The following is a 15,141-nucleotide window of genomic DNA, read 5'->3' as shown; positions in this document are numbered from 1 at the left end:
GACAGTCGCATTGGGAGCCAAGGGCGTGCAGACCAAGGTCCGCACCCCCCACCCTGTTGTGCCTAAGAAATCTGCGCCTAAGGCCAGCGAGTCCACTTTGGACACTCGTACGCGAGTTGCTCCGAGTACCCAGGTCTCCAAGAGACCCGGGTACCCTAGGCTGATATGGGAGAAACTTGTCGCTGTACAGACCCGGGCGTGGGGCGAGAGAAAGAGTCTGGGCATGCAGGTGCCCTGACTCTTCCTACTGGTACCCCCGTGAGTGCCAAGCCAGGTTCCCGGGATAGTGCTTTAGTCCCTCGGGGCTGAACGCCAGGAGAGGGAGAGAAGAGGTCCCCTGCTCAGTCTTCCTGAGAGGCTATGGTCTGGAAGAAGACTGGGTCGCGTCTAGAGGACAGCACAAGCTCGCGCCAGCCAGACACGCGCTCGACTCCTCCCAGTTGATACAGGACAGAGATCGGGTCCTCGAGTTTTGCTGAGATCTAGGGATCGTGGTGAATCTCGAGAAGTCAGATCTCATCCCCAAGCAGAGGATAAAGTACCTGGGCATGCTGACAGACTCGGTGGCAGCGAAAGTCTTTCCCTCGGACTCTCATATCAGCAAGTTCAGGCAGGCAGCACAGCTGTTCCTGTCATGGCAGGAGCAGCCAGCCCGGCAATGGCAAGTCATCATTGGAGAAGCTAGTACCTCATGGGCATCTTCACCTGCGGTCTCTTCAATGGAGACTAAAGGAGTATTGGTCCCCCAGTTCCGAGACCCCCAGTCCTTCCTCATCCCTCTTTCCGAGGAGGTGAGGGAGGACCTTCACTGGTGGTTGGATGACAGGAACCTCTTGATAGGAGTATCCCTGCATACTCCCCCTCCGGACATGCTACTGTTCTCAGATGCATCGACCGAGGGATGGGGCGCACACCTGGAGGAGTTGCTGACTTCGGGAGTGTGGCACCGAGACGACAAGCGCCTTCACATCAACATCCTGGAACTCAAGGCAGCCTTCCTGGCCCTCCAAGAGTTCCGGGATCGAGTGAGGGGACACTCCGTGGTACTGATGAGCAACAATACCATGGTAGTGGCATACATCAACAAGCAGGGGGCCTAGTGTCCCTCCCGCTTCACCAGTTGACAATGCAGGTGCATGAGTGGGCCGTGGCTCACTCAGTAGAGCTGTCAGCCAGGTACATTCCAGGCAAGAGGAATGTCGTGGCAGACAAGCTCAGCCGCCAGAATCAAGTGATAGGGACCGAATGGTCCCTCCACTCGGAGGTAACAGAAAGGCTGTTCGACCTGTGGGGGCGTCCAGCCATTGATCTGTTTGCCACCCAGCACAACAGAAAACTCCAGGTCTTCTGTTCTGTTGTGTTGGACCCATGGGCCGCTGCGGAGGAAGTGTTCCAGCACTCGTGGGACAACCTCGACATGTACGCCTTTCCTCTGTTCTGTCTGATTCACTGAGTGATCAGCCGAGTGATGATCACCCCGAATCTCAGGATGATTCTGGTGGCACCCAAATGGCCCCAGGCCATTTGGTACCCGGACCTGCTAGCTCTCCTCTCCGAGTCGCCGAGAGAGATCCCCCCCCCTGGCCCAACCTGCTGTGTTAACCCCATGTAGAGTGGTACCACCAGACAGCGCAATCCCTGTGTCCTCACGGCTGGAGGTTATCCACCATCTCTTGCGAGCGAGAGGCTTTTCACGTTGCGCAGCAACAGATGGCAGGATACCTCAGACGATCCTCTGCAGCGGTATCCCAGGGAAAGTGGTCCGTCTTCTGTGGTTGGTGTCGTCGAAGGGGTATCTCTTCGGCCGGAGCTACTATTCAGCAGGTCGCAGTCTTCCTCGTCTTCCTTCCCGAGAGAAGCTTCTCTCTCTTTCAGCTGTGAAAGGCTACCACACCGCACTCGGCCTAGTCTTACGGCTGAAAGGAGTAGACATCTCTTCCTCTTTCGAGATATCTCTACTAATGAGAAGCTTCGAAAGGTCTTGCCCTCCAGCGATCTCAGGCCCCCTGTGTGGGATGTGACTCTCGTCCTAAGGAGCCTGACTCGTGCACCGTACGAGCCTTTACGAGAGTCATCAGACAGAGATCTGACCCTCAAGACTGTCTTCCTGCTAGCCCTGGCATCGGTGAAGAGAGTTGGCGAACTTCACGGACTTTCCTTCAATGTGAAACACTCGAGGGTATGGGGATCAGTTAAGCTTGATTTCTTCCCGGATTTCATAGCGAAGACACAGAATCCTTCGGTCCCTGATGCACGGTTCGAGTCCTTCACGATCCCTACCTCCCTAGAGGACTTTGTAGGTAGTGAACCAGACGAGATGCTACTGTTTCTTGTTAGAGTGCTGCGGCGCTATCTGAAGAGGAGTCGATGCCTCCAGCCTGAGTGTCGACGACTCTTCGTTAGTACTGGCTCAGCCAAGAAAGAAGTGTCCAAGAACACCATCTCTTTCTGGCTTCGTGAGACGATAAGGAAAGCGTATTCTGCTGCAGGAGACGACGACACTGGTACGCTTCGTCCGAGAGCTCACGAAGTCCGCAGCATTGGTCCGTCCCTCGCATTCTGGAAGAACATGTCGGTTTCGCAGGTGCTGAAGGTGGGTGTGTGGTCCCAACAGACTACTTTCACCTTCTTCTACCTCCGGGATGTTGCACACAAGTCTTTGGACACTTTTTCCTTGGGTCCTGTGGTGGCTGCTCAACAAGATGTTTAGCTTACCTGGCTCCTCTAACAGGACAGGTTGCATCTCGCCTAAGATGTATGGTTGTGACTGGGAGAATGAATGTGGAGTGACTGGCCTCTCTTCTTTCTCCCCATCCTGGCTCTCTTCCTACAGGCAGGGAGCGGACGTGCCATTACATGCTGGATCTGGCGGTCGATGCAGGTAAGCACCCAACGGGAGCTCCCTTTCTATTTTCCATTCAGGTTGATAGAAGCAACCCCACTCCTTCCTCTTGCAAGGGGGTGAAGGAGACCATAACTATAAGACAAACCCAGTGCTTGTACAATATTTGCCTTTATGTCATCCGATGCCAAGTTCTTCCTAGCCTACTTTGCATGAACTGACGTTTCCTCTTTTATGCAAAGGGACCCAGAAGTCTGACAGCTGATCCTGTGTTTCTTACAACCCGATCATTTTGTCAGAGGCAGTTTTTACTTCCTCGCTCTCATGACCAGGAAGGGAGGACAAGGTGGTGAACTCCAGTCAGTTCATAGAGACTCACTCAGATTCCTCCCTCCAACCAGTAAGTCTCCTAATGTAAAGGACCGAGGGTTTGTATATTGTGTCGGAACAAACACAATTTTTAAAGTAAATTGTATTTTTCCTAACTATACAAACCCGAGGTCCTTTACACTTTATGCCCACCTCATGCCACCCCTCGATCTGATACCTGGGCCGAAAGGCAAATTGGAATGTTTACATGCAGGCAGGCGGTACTCCCGCCTCCCAGACAGTAGTCAACTGCTTAACCACCTTGTTTGAAGTTCAACAGCCGTTTCCAGCCTACGCCTGAAAGTAATCCCTAATGTAAAGGACCTGGGGTTTGTATAGTTAGGAAAAATACAATTTACTTTAAAAATTGTGATGTTAGCCATAATTAGGTAATGAGAGATTATTTAATACTGACCTTGGTATACATCCCAATACCCATCATCTATGGCCGCAAAATTTTCTGTTCAGACTCTTCAGCTGCACGTTTATAGAGCTGTTTATGACAATTAGGCATTACTCTGAATTTGATAACCACCTGACCTGTCAGCCATGTCTGTAGTGCCTAGAAGTTTGCACAGACACAGACACAAGGCTTATGTAGAAAGTACAGGCAGTCCCCGGTTTACGATGGGGGTTCCGTATTTACGCCGCGTCGTAAACCGAAAATCGTCGTAAACCAAAAAATTGTTGAAAGTCGTCAAAAATTCTAAGAAAATCTTACTTTTAATGCTTTGGGTGTATTGAAAATGATGTAAACTGCATTTTTATTGAGTTTTTCATTAAAAAAACTCCAAATTTTGATTATTCTGCCGTTTTGGAGCCATATTTCTTCCGTCGGAGCGGCGTACGTTGCATCATAACCCTGGAATATGCATCGTAAACCAGGAAATAATTTCTGATGAATATATTTGAAAAGTGTCGTAACCTCTGAACGCCGTAAGCCGGATCCGTCGTAAACCGCGGACTGCCTGTAATCAGTTTATGTAGAAGCAAAGATTTTTATATCAAACAATATTTGACCAAAAAAAAAATTTTTGTGATTGTCATTGATCGTAATTTAGTAAGAGACTTAACACAATTATGACTTTAACAGGAAATTACTACAGTTTACGATCACAGCATGAGAAGGCCGTCCAGTACTTTCAGCGAGCTTTAAGGCTTAACCCCCATTACCTTGCCGCCTGGACTTTGATGGGCCACGAATATATGGAAATGAAAAACTCAAATGCAGCCATCCAGTGTTATCGCCAAGCCATAGGTAGGTTCACCTCAAGATATATCATGATTTTTAGGTAATCTTTCAGACACAAGATTTGTCTTACAGTATTCTCTGTCATTGTTGATTATTTTAGAGGATGTTGGCCACTTTATCTCTTTAAATGATTGTACCATCAGACATGTCTCATTCTACTGGATAATGCAGGCTTTATCACCATCTGTACAGTACCATTGTTTTGATTATGTTTCTGAATGATTGGCAGAAAAAGGGACTGGGTCCAGGGCCCCTTGTATCTCAAAATCATCATAATTTCAAATTCTCTATATAAAGTTACCTAATACTGTACTGTATAGAGCATTATCTTGTATACAACTACAGTAGTACATATTGTAACTCATCTCAGGATTATTTAGAATCCTGAAAACAGTGTAAATGCTGTATGAACAATTTTCTGATTAGTTTATTTATGTAAGGAATAATGACAGGAAAAAATGCTGACACAACTACTGTATTGTAACCCCAGCAACAGTAACTTAATTTCTTTTATTCAGGACTCAGAGAATGCTTTTGATGACCTGAAAGAGAAACTGTAGTGTAATCATGGGTTTGAATATACTTAAGGGCTCGGCCGAGTTCCGACTTTTAACGACAGGTTGTTGATATATAGGGGTTTGTTAAAGGATATTGTGTGGAACTTCTGGGAAAAAATTTTTGTTCAGTGACCTTAGGTTTTGTGGATTTAGAGCATTTTTCGGCCAAAATGGCCATTTTCAAAATGCATCTCTCCTTTGCTTTTTGGTTTTAAGGGATGAGATTTGAACCATGATAAAACACATATGGACCTTCGATACAAAGCTGGGGATTTTTGATTTTTCAATTATTTTTCTGAAATTTTCCTAGAAAAATTACAGAAAAAAAATTGCCAAAAATCAGAAACTCAAAATATTAAAAGCTTTGTTTTAATCTACCATGTTTTCATGTTATATTTAAAATTTCATTTAGATTGGTCCATTACTAAGGGAGGAGATGCATTTTAAAGGCTTAAAAACTTATGTTTTGAGAAACGGGCCTTCAAAGTTTTAGTTACATAAAAAAGTAAAAGGGACTTCAAAGACTGTGTTACAATTAATTCTATGGTTTTAATTTTTATTTTTGGGTATTAATTAATGCAAAATGATTATAAATAAGAATATTAATTGATTATTTATGTGCCTAAGACACATTCTTATAAATTTTAGGTTCCTGGTCCCCTGTCTGATCTTGCTGCAAGGTATTACTCTAGGGTATCATAGTTGCCTACACTTTTTATTAGTGTCTCGAATCCATCCCTTGCCAAATGGATCCTGGGAATTACTTTACATTCACAATTAGGGATTCGTGATTCAAGTAATTCATCAAGTCTTGCTTCACTTATTATGATCATTTTATTTTCAGGATCGTCTATAATATCAAAACTGCTTTCTTTTTCTAAAATATTTTTGCCCTTTGTAGTGACGAACAAATAAAAAGGCGTTTAGGGGTGGATGTGGTTGGTCTCTGGTCAGCAGAGAACTTGATGGGCGACAGCTCTCTCTCTCTCCGTCGCTCCATTCCCTTTATGGCACTAATTTCTTGAACTCTTTCTTCTACTTCTCGCTTGGACTTTTCCACTTGGACTCTAGAAGCATGAAGTGAACTCTTGACCTTTTAGGCACAGTGAAAAAACAAAAACACCGCAGAAAATACAGAGTTCATTCAAGGCTAGCGAGCATGAAAACGTGTCCTTCTAGCTTGGAAGTTTATCCACAGGTCATGGTATGACTGCGTTGTCATGGCTAGGAATAACTAAAAAGGTGCTGAGTAGGATATTATTGACATTATACATTTCATTTCAAAGGAAGTTTTTAATATATATGCAAAAACTATACCAGACTAAATCAGTGCTACTGGTGTTTTATGGGTATATAATTATTGTTACATTTTAGGCCATAACTAGAGAAATACGGCAAATTTTAGCATAAGAAGGTGGACACATTCTTTATGAAGCCATAGAATTTTTTTCAGCAAATCGAATTTTTTAAAGATTATTGGGTTTTTTTAGGCGGCGATCCCTTAAGTACAGAATATTGTTTAATAAAGAAAGTGTAAATCTCTCTCTCTCTCTCTCTCTCTCTCTCTCTCTCTCTCTCTCTCTCTCTCTCTCTCTCTCTCTCTCTCTCTCTCTCTCTGATGGCAGTCCTTCTCTTGGAGGTATTTTTTAACCTATGAATGAAGAACTTGTGGAACCATGTAAAAAATAAGATGATCTCCAGAGAAAGGTGGCTTTTCCAGGGCTGGAAACCAGAGCCAAATTTTTTATTATTTTGGACATAAGTGCTACTGGGCAGATTTTTCAGAAGAAGGTGGTTTTATTAAAGTGATTTACCAAGTAATTACATAGCTAACATTTCTAATAACGGCAGCTAAAATTTGAAACTAGCAGTAGGGATTCTTTTGTTTTGGTGTAGGTGTCTAGCCCCGCCCACTTCGAGGAAGAAGAGGAACAACTAAGTAAAAGACTTCAATTTGTTTTTGCTGGCTTCCGACGCAGGTTGTAAGCAGCAGCTGGATTTGGAATCAATACTTTTCTGTTTGTTCTGACACAATATACAAACCCTCAGTCCTTTACATTAGGGATTACTTTCAAGCGTAGGCTGGAAACGGTCATTGAACTTCAAACAAGGTGGTTAGGCGGTTGACTACTGTCCGGGAGGTGGGGGTACCGCCTGCCCAGATGTAAACATTCCAATTTGCTTTCGGCCGTTGTAGAATGCGGACGTTGTTTCTTCACTCTCTGCCTGACTGCCCTCTTTTCTCCTTTTTTGGTGGGAAAATTCTTGTTTTTTCCTTACAACCATGAATGTTGGTAAGCCTTCTAAGCCTTCCTATCCCCAGCGTATGTGTCCTGGGGTAGGAGGCAAGAAATGTAACTCCTTTAGATCTAGCGTCGACGCGGACCCACACGCTCTCTGCCCATCTTGCAGGGGGCGTGTGTGTTCGCGCGACGCTCCTTGTAGTGAGTGTTGCTCTTTGTCTTCCGAGCAATGGAGGAAGTTCGAGGGGAGGAGACGCTACCGTCGTAAGCTTGCCAAGGAATCGTCTGAGGGTAAAACGCCCCCGACGACTCCGGTGGTGGCTAATGTGTCGTGTTCATTTCTCCCTCCCGGCAAGCTTCCCCTGCTTGCTCCCTCTCCCTTGGATGAGGACTCCCCCTCCCCATCCTCATTCATTTCATCGGGTGTGGAAGGGCGTGGGGGAGCGGTTGACCGGGACATCCTCTCAGGGGTCTCTTCTCGTTCTGGAGGGGAATTTTTTCCTCCAGAGCGAGTGGAGGCTTCCCAGCCTAACCTGACTTTTTCTTCAGGTTTTGGGTTGGATAGCCAGGCAGCAGACTTGTCATTGACCTGGCTACACCTGGGCCTACCTGGTGTTCCGTCACTGGAGGGTCTGGTATTACATCTGTCCGGCGCTCCAGTGACAACTCACACGGCAGCGACACTCACCACCACCTCGGTCACCATGTCAGGTTTTGCCAATCTAACCGTGTCGGTGGCTTCGCACCTTGATACCCAGGTTTCGGCTGCCCCTGCCGTACACCACGCGGTACCACTGTCTCCTGGGTTCCTGGCCACGTTCTCATGACCGGGCCCCTCCTTCATGGTGACTTCTACTCTGCCTTACGTGACTGTCCCTGCCTGTTGCTGACCCTGGCCCGATCACAACAATGGTTCTGGCTCCTTGCTTCTCTGTCCAGCCCGGCACATTGTCTGTCTCTCTCCCCATACCTTCAACCCTGGCGCGGCCCGGCCTGGCTGCCTGCGCACCACCTGTGCCTGCATTCCCGACCCCGCCACCTTATGTTCCTGGCTGCCACGAGGTTGCTCCCGACCAGGTAACTGCTGGCCCGAGCACCGCGTTCTCTGCCCGGGATGTGCCTACTGCTGCAGCCCTTCTGGCTGCTCCTGATTCATCGGCTGCGCCTGCTTGGTTTGGGGACTTGACTGCGATCCTGAAGAAGATGGGGAAGAAGAAGAAGAAGAAGAGGTCTAGGAAGGTGTTGTTGTCTTCGTCTTCATCATCGTCATTGTCTTCGTCTGCTGCCTCTTCTTCTTCTCCTTCCGAGGCTTCTCAGCTGAAGAAGAAGAAGTCTGCCTCTCCCCCCACCAAGGAGTCTCACACCAAGACATCTAAGGGACTGCCTTCTTCCATAGGGAAGGCAGTGGGATCTCTCGTTGGCTCTTCCCGATCCACGGATCAGAGAACCGCTGCCCTGGCTTCCAGGTCAGTTGCATCGGGACCCAAGGGCGTGCAGACCAAGGTCCGCACACACACACACACACACACACACCTGCGCTGTGCCTAAGAAACCTGTGCCTAAGGCCAGCGAGTCCACGTTGGACACTCGTATGCCAGTTGCTCCGAGTACCCGGGTCTCCAAAGAGACCCGGGTACCCCAGGCTGATACTGGAGAAACTTCTCACCGTACAGACCTGGGCGTAATAGTGCTTCGGTCCCTGGGGGCCGAACGCCAGGAGAGGCAGAGAAGAGGTCCCCTGCTCAGTCTTCCCGAGAGGCTACGGCCTCGAAGAAGACTGGGGCGTGTCTAGAGGACAGCACAAGCTCGCGCCAGCCAGACGCGTGTTCGACTCCTCCCAGTCCCCGGTCACGTCCGCACGGCCAGCCTGGCTCGGGGGAAGCGAGCATGCAGCTCGGCTCACGCGAGCCGCTCCGCTCTCCTCGGGAGACTACTTCGCCTCGACCTGGCTGCCATCACCACCGCGGGTTGGTGACTGCTCTTGGCCCGCTGCCCCTGTTGGTTCTACCAGCAAGGCCAGTGGGAGCGTCCGATCCTCCTTGCCTGTCCCCTCCACCTCTTCGGTTCCTTCCAAGGGGCACGAGTCGGACAGGAAGAATTCTGGCGAGTTTTCTCAGAGTTCTACCTCGTGGGCATACGAACCTGGCTCGGTCCTTGGCTTGACCAGGTCTTACGCCCGCGTGGTGCAGGAAGGATCACAGAAATCTGCCGAGGTTCTCCCTCCTGCAGGGAGAGTAGATCGGGAGGACCGCACTATGGAGGGACTCGGGGGTCCTCTGCCCCAGGATGTGGACACCCCCGAGATGCAGAGGACTTTTGCAGAGGTTATTGCTCCGATTCGTCAGCACAGTGACCTCGGGGAAGGGACCACGGCCTCAACTGTGGATCATCCGTCGCGCCTCGAATCCTTTTGGGGACCCAAGAAGGAACCCAAGGCTTCAGTGGGGCTGCCGTGGTCCACGCTTGCCGAAGGGGTCCTCGACCAGGTGAATAGTCTTGTGTCTAGGCAAGACAGTTCACTCAGGTCAAGCCACTTGGATAAGCTTCTTCTTCCCCCCCCTGCCTCGCCGGAAGCGCTTCTATACTCCAGCTGTAAGGGCATTGCCGACTAAGCAGGTTGACCTGGACCTCACACGTCTGCATCCAGGTCTGACATTGCAGCAGCTTACTGCAGAGAGCATCTCCCTCTCTCAGCAAGAAGCTGCAACCCTGGAAGCCACCGCCATGGCGGCCTTCCAAGCAATCTCTTGGCTCGATCTGTGGTCCTTCACAGTATCGAAGGTAGCTGCTTCCTCCCGCGCTATCGTACCTGGGGAGGACTCCGCCTTTGGGAGACTGTGCCAGTCTGGGGGTAGGGCTATCTCCTACCTCGCCCACCAGATGGTTAACCTGTGGGCAAACCTGGTTCTGAAGCGGAGAGACACCGTTCTCTCTCACTTCTCCAGGTCCATAGGTCCCAAGTCGGCAATAACCCTAAGGAATAGACTGTTGCAGGGTTCCGCCTCTCTCTTCCCCAGAGAGTTGGTGGACGCCGCGGTGGACAAACGCCGGGCAGATGACAGTGACTGGCTTGTCCACCAGGCAGTGGCCAAGACCTCTGGGTCTTCGCATACCACTGCGGCCAGGTCTTCGGGCCAGGCTGGCACTTCCTCAGCCCCTAAGAAGTCCCAGTCTTCGAAGGGGTCCCGGGGTAACACCCAGCCTTCTTCCTCCTTGAGAAAGGGGGGTCCCTCCTGTCCCTTTCAGCCCACTTTCCAGTCCGGTAAAGGGGGCAAAGGGAAAAAAAAGAAGGGGAAACGCTAGGTGCGGCATCCCCAAAAAGCTGCCGAAGGTGGGCGGGTGCCTGTCGAGCCATTGGGCAACATGGCAGCGACACAGAGCCAAGACCTGGATAGTGGATGTCCTTCGGGAGGGATATCTACTACCCTTCGAGCCTCGGCCTCCCCTCACCTACAGTCCGGTCCATCTTCGCACGTATGTCCAAGGATCTCCGAAGGACACCGCACTACAGCAAGAAGTGCAAGCCATGCTGAGCAAGGGTGCTGTAGAAGTCGTGTTGAACCAATCTCCAGGCTTTTACAGCAGTGTCTTTCTTGTAGAGAAAGCCTCGGGGGTGGAGACCGGTCATAGACCTCTCTCCCTTGAACCGTTTTGTTCGCCAGACTTGGTTCACAATGGAAACGGCGCAATCTGTGCTTGCTTCCATCAGGGAGAACGACTTCATGCTTACGGTGGACTTGAAGGATGTGTTTTTCCAAATACCCATTCATCTGTCCTCTGGCAAGTACCTCCGCTTTGTCCTCAGGGAGACAGTCTTCCAATTCAGGGCACTTTGTTTTGGGCTCTCGACTGCTCCCCAGGTGTTCACGAGAGTCTTCTCTCTCGTGTCAGCTTGGGCCCACTTGCACGGGATACGTCTACTGAGGTATCTCGACGACTGGCTTTGCCGAGATCTAGGGATTGTGGTGAATCTCGAGAAGTCAGATCTCATCCGGCAGGAGCAGCCAGCCCGGCAATGGCAAGTCGTCATCGGTCACCTGTCGTCATTGGAGAAGCTAGTACCTCATGGGCGTCTTCACGTGCGTTCTCTTCAGTGGAGACTAAAGGAGTATTGGTCCCAGTCCCGAGACCCCCAGTCCTTCCTCATTCCTCTTTCCGAGGAGGTGAGGGAGGACCTTCGCTGGTGGTTGGACGACAGGAACCTCTTAATAGGAGTATCCCTGCATACTCCCCCTCTAGACATGCTACTGTTCTTGGATGCATTGACCGAGGGGTGGGGCGCAAACCTGGAGGAGTTGCTGACTTCAGGAGTGTGGCACCGAGACGACAAGTGCCTTCACATCAACATCCTGGAACTCAAGGCAGCCTTCCTGGCCCTCCAAGAGTTCCGGGATCGAGTGAGGGGACACTCCGTGGTAATGATGAGCGACAATACCACAGTAGTGGCATACGTCAACAAGCAGGGGGGCCTAGTGTCCCTCCCGCTTCACCAGTTGACAATGCAGGTGCATGAGTGGGCCGTGGCTCACTTGGTAGAGCTGTCAGCCAGGTACATTTCAGGCAAGAGGAATGTCGTGGCAGACAAGCTCAGCCGCCAGAATCAAGTGATAGGGACCGAATGGTCCCTCCACTCGGAGGTAACAGAAAGGCTGTTCGACCTGTGGGGGCGTCCAGCCATTGATCTGTTCGCCACCCAGCACAATAGAAAACTCCAGGTCTTCTGTTCTGTCGTGCCGGACCCATGGGCCGCTGCGGAGGACGTGTTCCAGCACCCGTGGGACAACCTTGACGTGTACGCCTTTCCTCCGTTCTGTCTGATTCGCCGAGTGATGATCACCCCAAATCTCAGGATGATTCTGGTGGCACCCCAAATGGCCCCAGGCCGTTTGGTACCGGGACCTGCTAGCTCTCCTCTCCGAGGTGCCAAGAGAGATCCCCCCCTGGCCCAACCTGCTGTGTCAACCCCATGTAGAGCGGTACCACCAGGCAGTGCAATCCCTGTGTCTTCACGGCTGAAGGTTATCCACCATCTCTTGCGAGTGAGAGGCTTTTCACGTTGCGCAGCAACAGAGATGGCAGGATACCTCAGACGATCCTCTGCAGCGGTATACCAGGGAAAGTGGTCCGTCTTCTGTGGTTGGTGTCATCGAAGGGGTATCTCACAGGTCGGAGCTACTATTCAGCAGGTCGCAGACTTCCTCGTCTTCCTTCGCCGAGAGAAGCTTCTCTCTGTTTCAGCTGTGAAAGGCTACCGCGCCGCACTCGGCCTAGTCTTACAGCTGAAAGGAGTAGACATCTCTTCCTCTTTCGAGATATCTCTACTAATGGGAAGCTTCGAAAAGTCTTGCCCACACAGGGATCTCAGGCCCCCTGTGTGGGATGTGACTCTCATCCTAAGGAGCCTGACTCGTGCACCGTACGAGCCTTTACAAGAGTCGTCAGACAGGGATCTGACCCTCAAGACCGTCTTCCTGCTAACCCTGGCATCGGCGAAGAGAGTTGGCGAACTTCACGGACTTTCCTTCAATGTGAAACACTCGAGGGTATGGGGATCAGTTACGCTCGATTTCATACCAGATTTCGTAGCGAAGACTCAGAATCCTTCGGTCCCTGACGCACGGTTCGAGTCCTTCACGATCCCCTCCCTAGAGGACTTTATAGGTAATGAACCAGACGAGATGCTACTGTGTCCTGTTAGAGTGCTGCGGCGCTATCTGAAGAGGACTCGACATCTCCAGCCTGAGTGTCGACGACTCTTCGTTAGTACTGGCTCGGCCAAGAAAGAAGTGTCCAAGAACACGACCTCTTTCTGGCTTCGTCAGGCGATAAGGAGAGCATATTCTGCTGCAGGAGATGACGACACTGGTACGCTTCGTCCGAGAGCTCACGAGGTCCGCAGCATTGGTCCGTCCCTCGCATTCCAGAAGAACATGTCAGTTTCGCAGGTGCTGAAGGTGGGTGTGTGGTCCCAGCAGACTGCTGTCACCTCCTTCTACCTCCGGGATGTTGCACACACGTCCTTAGACACTTTTTCCTTGGGTCGTGTGTGGCTGCTCAACAAGTTGTGTAGCTTACCTGGCTCCTCTAACAGGACAGGTTGCATCTCGCCTAAGATGTATGGTTGTGATTGGGAGAATGAATGTAGAGTGACTGGCCTCTCTTCTTTCTCTTCATCCTGGCTCTCTTCCTATGGGCAGGGAGCAGACGTGCCGTTACATGCTGGATCTGGCGGTCGATGCAGGTAAGCACCCAACGGGAGCTCCCGTTCTATTTTCCGTTCAGGTTACAGCTCCCGTTCTATTTTCCGTTCAGGTTAATAGAAGCAACCCCACTCCCTCTTGCAAGGCGGGGAAGGAGACCATGACTATAAGACAAACCCAATGCTTGTATTTGCCTTAAGTCATCCGATGCCAAGTTCTTCCTAGCCTACTTTGCATGAACTGACGTTTCCTCTTTCATGCAAAGGGACCCAGAAGTCTGACAACTGATCCCGCATTTCTTACAACCCGGTTATTTTGTCAGAGGCAGTTTTCCCTTCCTCGCTCTCACGACCAGGAAGGAAGAGAAGACAAGGTGGTGAACTCCAGTCAGCTCATAGAGACTCACTCAGATTCCTCCCTCCAACCAGTAAGTCTCCTAATGTAAAGGACCGAGGGTTTGTATATTGTGTCAGAACAAATCACAATTTTTAATGTAAATTATATTTTTCCTAACTATACAAACCCGAGGTCTTTTACACTTTATGCCCACCTCATGCCACCCCTCAATCTGATACCTGGGCCTAAAGGCAAATTGGAATGTTTACATGCAGGCAGGCGGTACTCCCGCCTCCCGGACAGTAGTCAACTGCCTAACCACCTTGTTTGAAGTTCAATGGCCGTTTTCAGCCTACGCCCGAAAGTAATCCCTAATGTAAAGGACCTGGGGTTTGTATAGTTAGGTAAAATGCAATTTACTTTAAAAATTTTGATTTTTGGCTGTATCCTAATTGGTGAAGTATTCTTTGGTTTTGGTAGCCTTTTGGCAAATAGATAGATAGGTTTTTAACATTAAACCTTGGAATTTCACAATTTTGACTATTGGTTTGTGACTTCGTATTTTAGCTATTGACTTGTTTTTGCGATGATGTCAGACACTAGTACGACTTCTAGTTGATATTGCAGTAAAGGCTATAATATGAGCTTGACCTCTGCTAGGTATGATTTTCACACTTTGTGCACGTCTTGCAGGGGTCAGATTTGTTCAATAGAAAATTCATGTATCAAATGTGAGGGTTGGGATCCAAAACAATGGAAAATTTTGAGTTCTCATCTTTCAAAACTTCAGAGGGATAAAAAGAGAAAAGCGGCTATTAAACATGACAAGAGTGTAGCTGGTCAGGAATCTGCTAGTTCTTTGGAAGTTTCTATTATGTCTTTAAATGCTATTTCTTCCATCCCCTCCTCTTCAGTATTACCACCTGAGCCTTTACCCAGCTCTCTTGCTCCCGACCCCAATGCCGATGCCAGTCTGGAGTCTAAATTCGATTGTAAATTCGAGTTATTGGTGAACACAGTGGCCCAGTTAGGGGCATGAGTGCATTACTTATGGAACATGAAGTGATTGATAAGAGTGAAGAGTTAGTGGAGGAGCTGGCTGCCAGTCCTGCCAATTCTCCAAGGTCAAGGTCCATGGTATACTTCCCTAAACCTGGGAGAAGCCATACCGGAGGCCCAAGGGAGGTTGGTTGGGTCTGCCTATGGGTAGTCGGTACCTCAGTCGCACCTGTTGTAGAGTCCCAGGTGTCGACAGTGCATGACAACCATTGGAAAGGCGGTCTGTCACAGGCTCATGGTCTTTCTTCTAGTTCAGAGGCTTCCAGCCCTGAACAAAAGCGCC

The 15,141-nt window shown here is 49.7% G+C and overlaps 1 protein-coding gene across 1 annotated transcript in view; it reads left to right on the top strand.

Annotated features, from left to right (window-relative positions):
• LOC136826383 (cell division cycle protein 23 homolog) overlaps positions 1-15,141 on the top strand; it is a 220,187-nt gene that overhangs the window by 108,030 nt on the left and 97,016 nt on the right. Inside the window, exon 8 of the mRNA XM_067083643.1 lies at positions 4,305-4,469. Coding sequence (XP_066939744.1) covers positions 4,305-4,469 — 165 coding nt within the window. The remainder of the gene's footprint in view (positions 1-4,304; positions 4,470-15,141) is intronic.

This window comes from Macrobrachium rosenbergii, chromosome 40 (genome assembly GCF_040412425.1).
Source record: "Macrobrachium rosenbergii isolate ZJJX-2024 chromosome 40, ASM4041242v1, whole genome shotgun sequence".
Lineage (NCBI taxonomy): Eukaryota > Metazoa > Arthropoda > Malacostraca > Decapoda > Palaemonidae > Macrobrachium > Macrobrachium rosenbergii.
The sequence above is the reverse complement of the archived record's forward strand: the minus strand, read 5'-3'. Positions and strand labels throughout refer to the sequence as shown.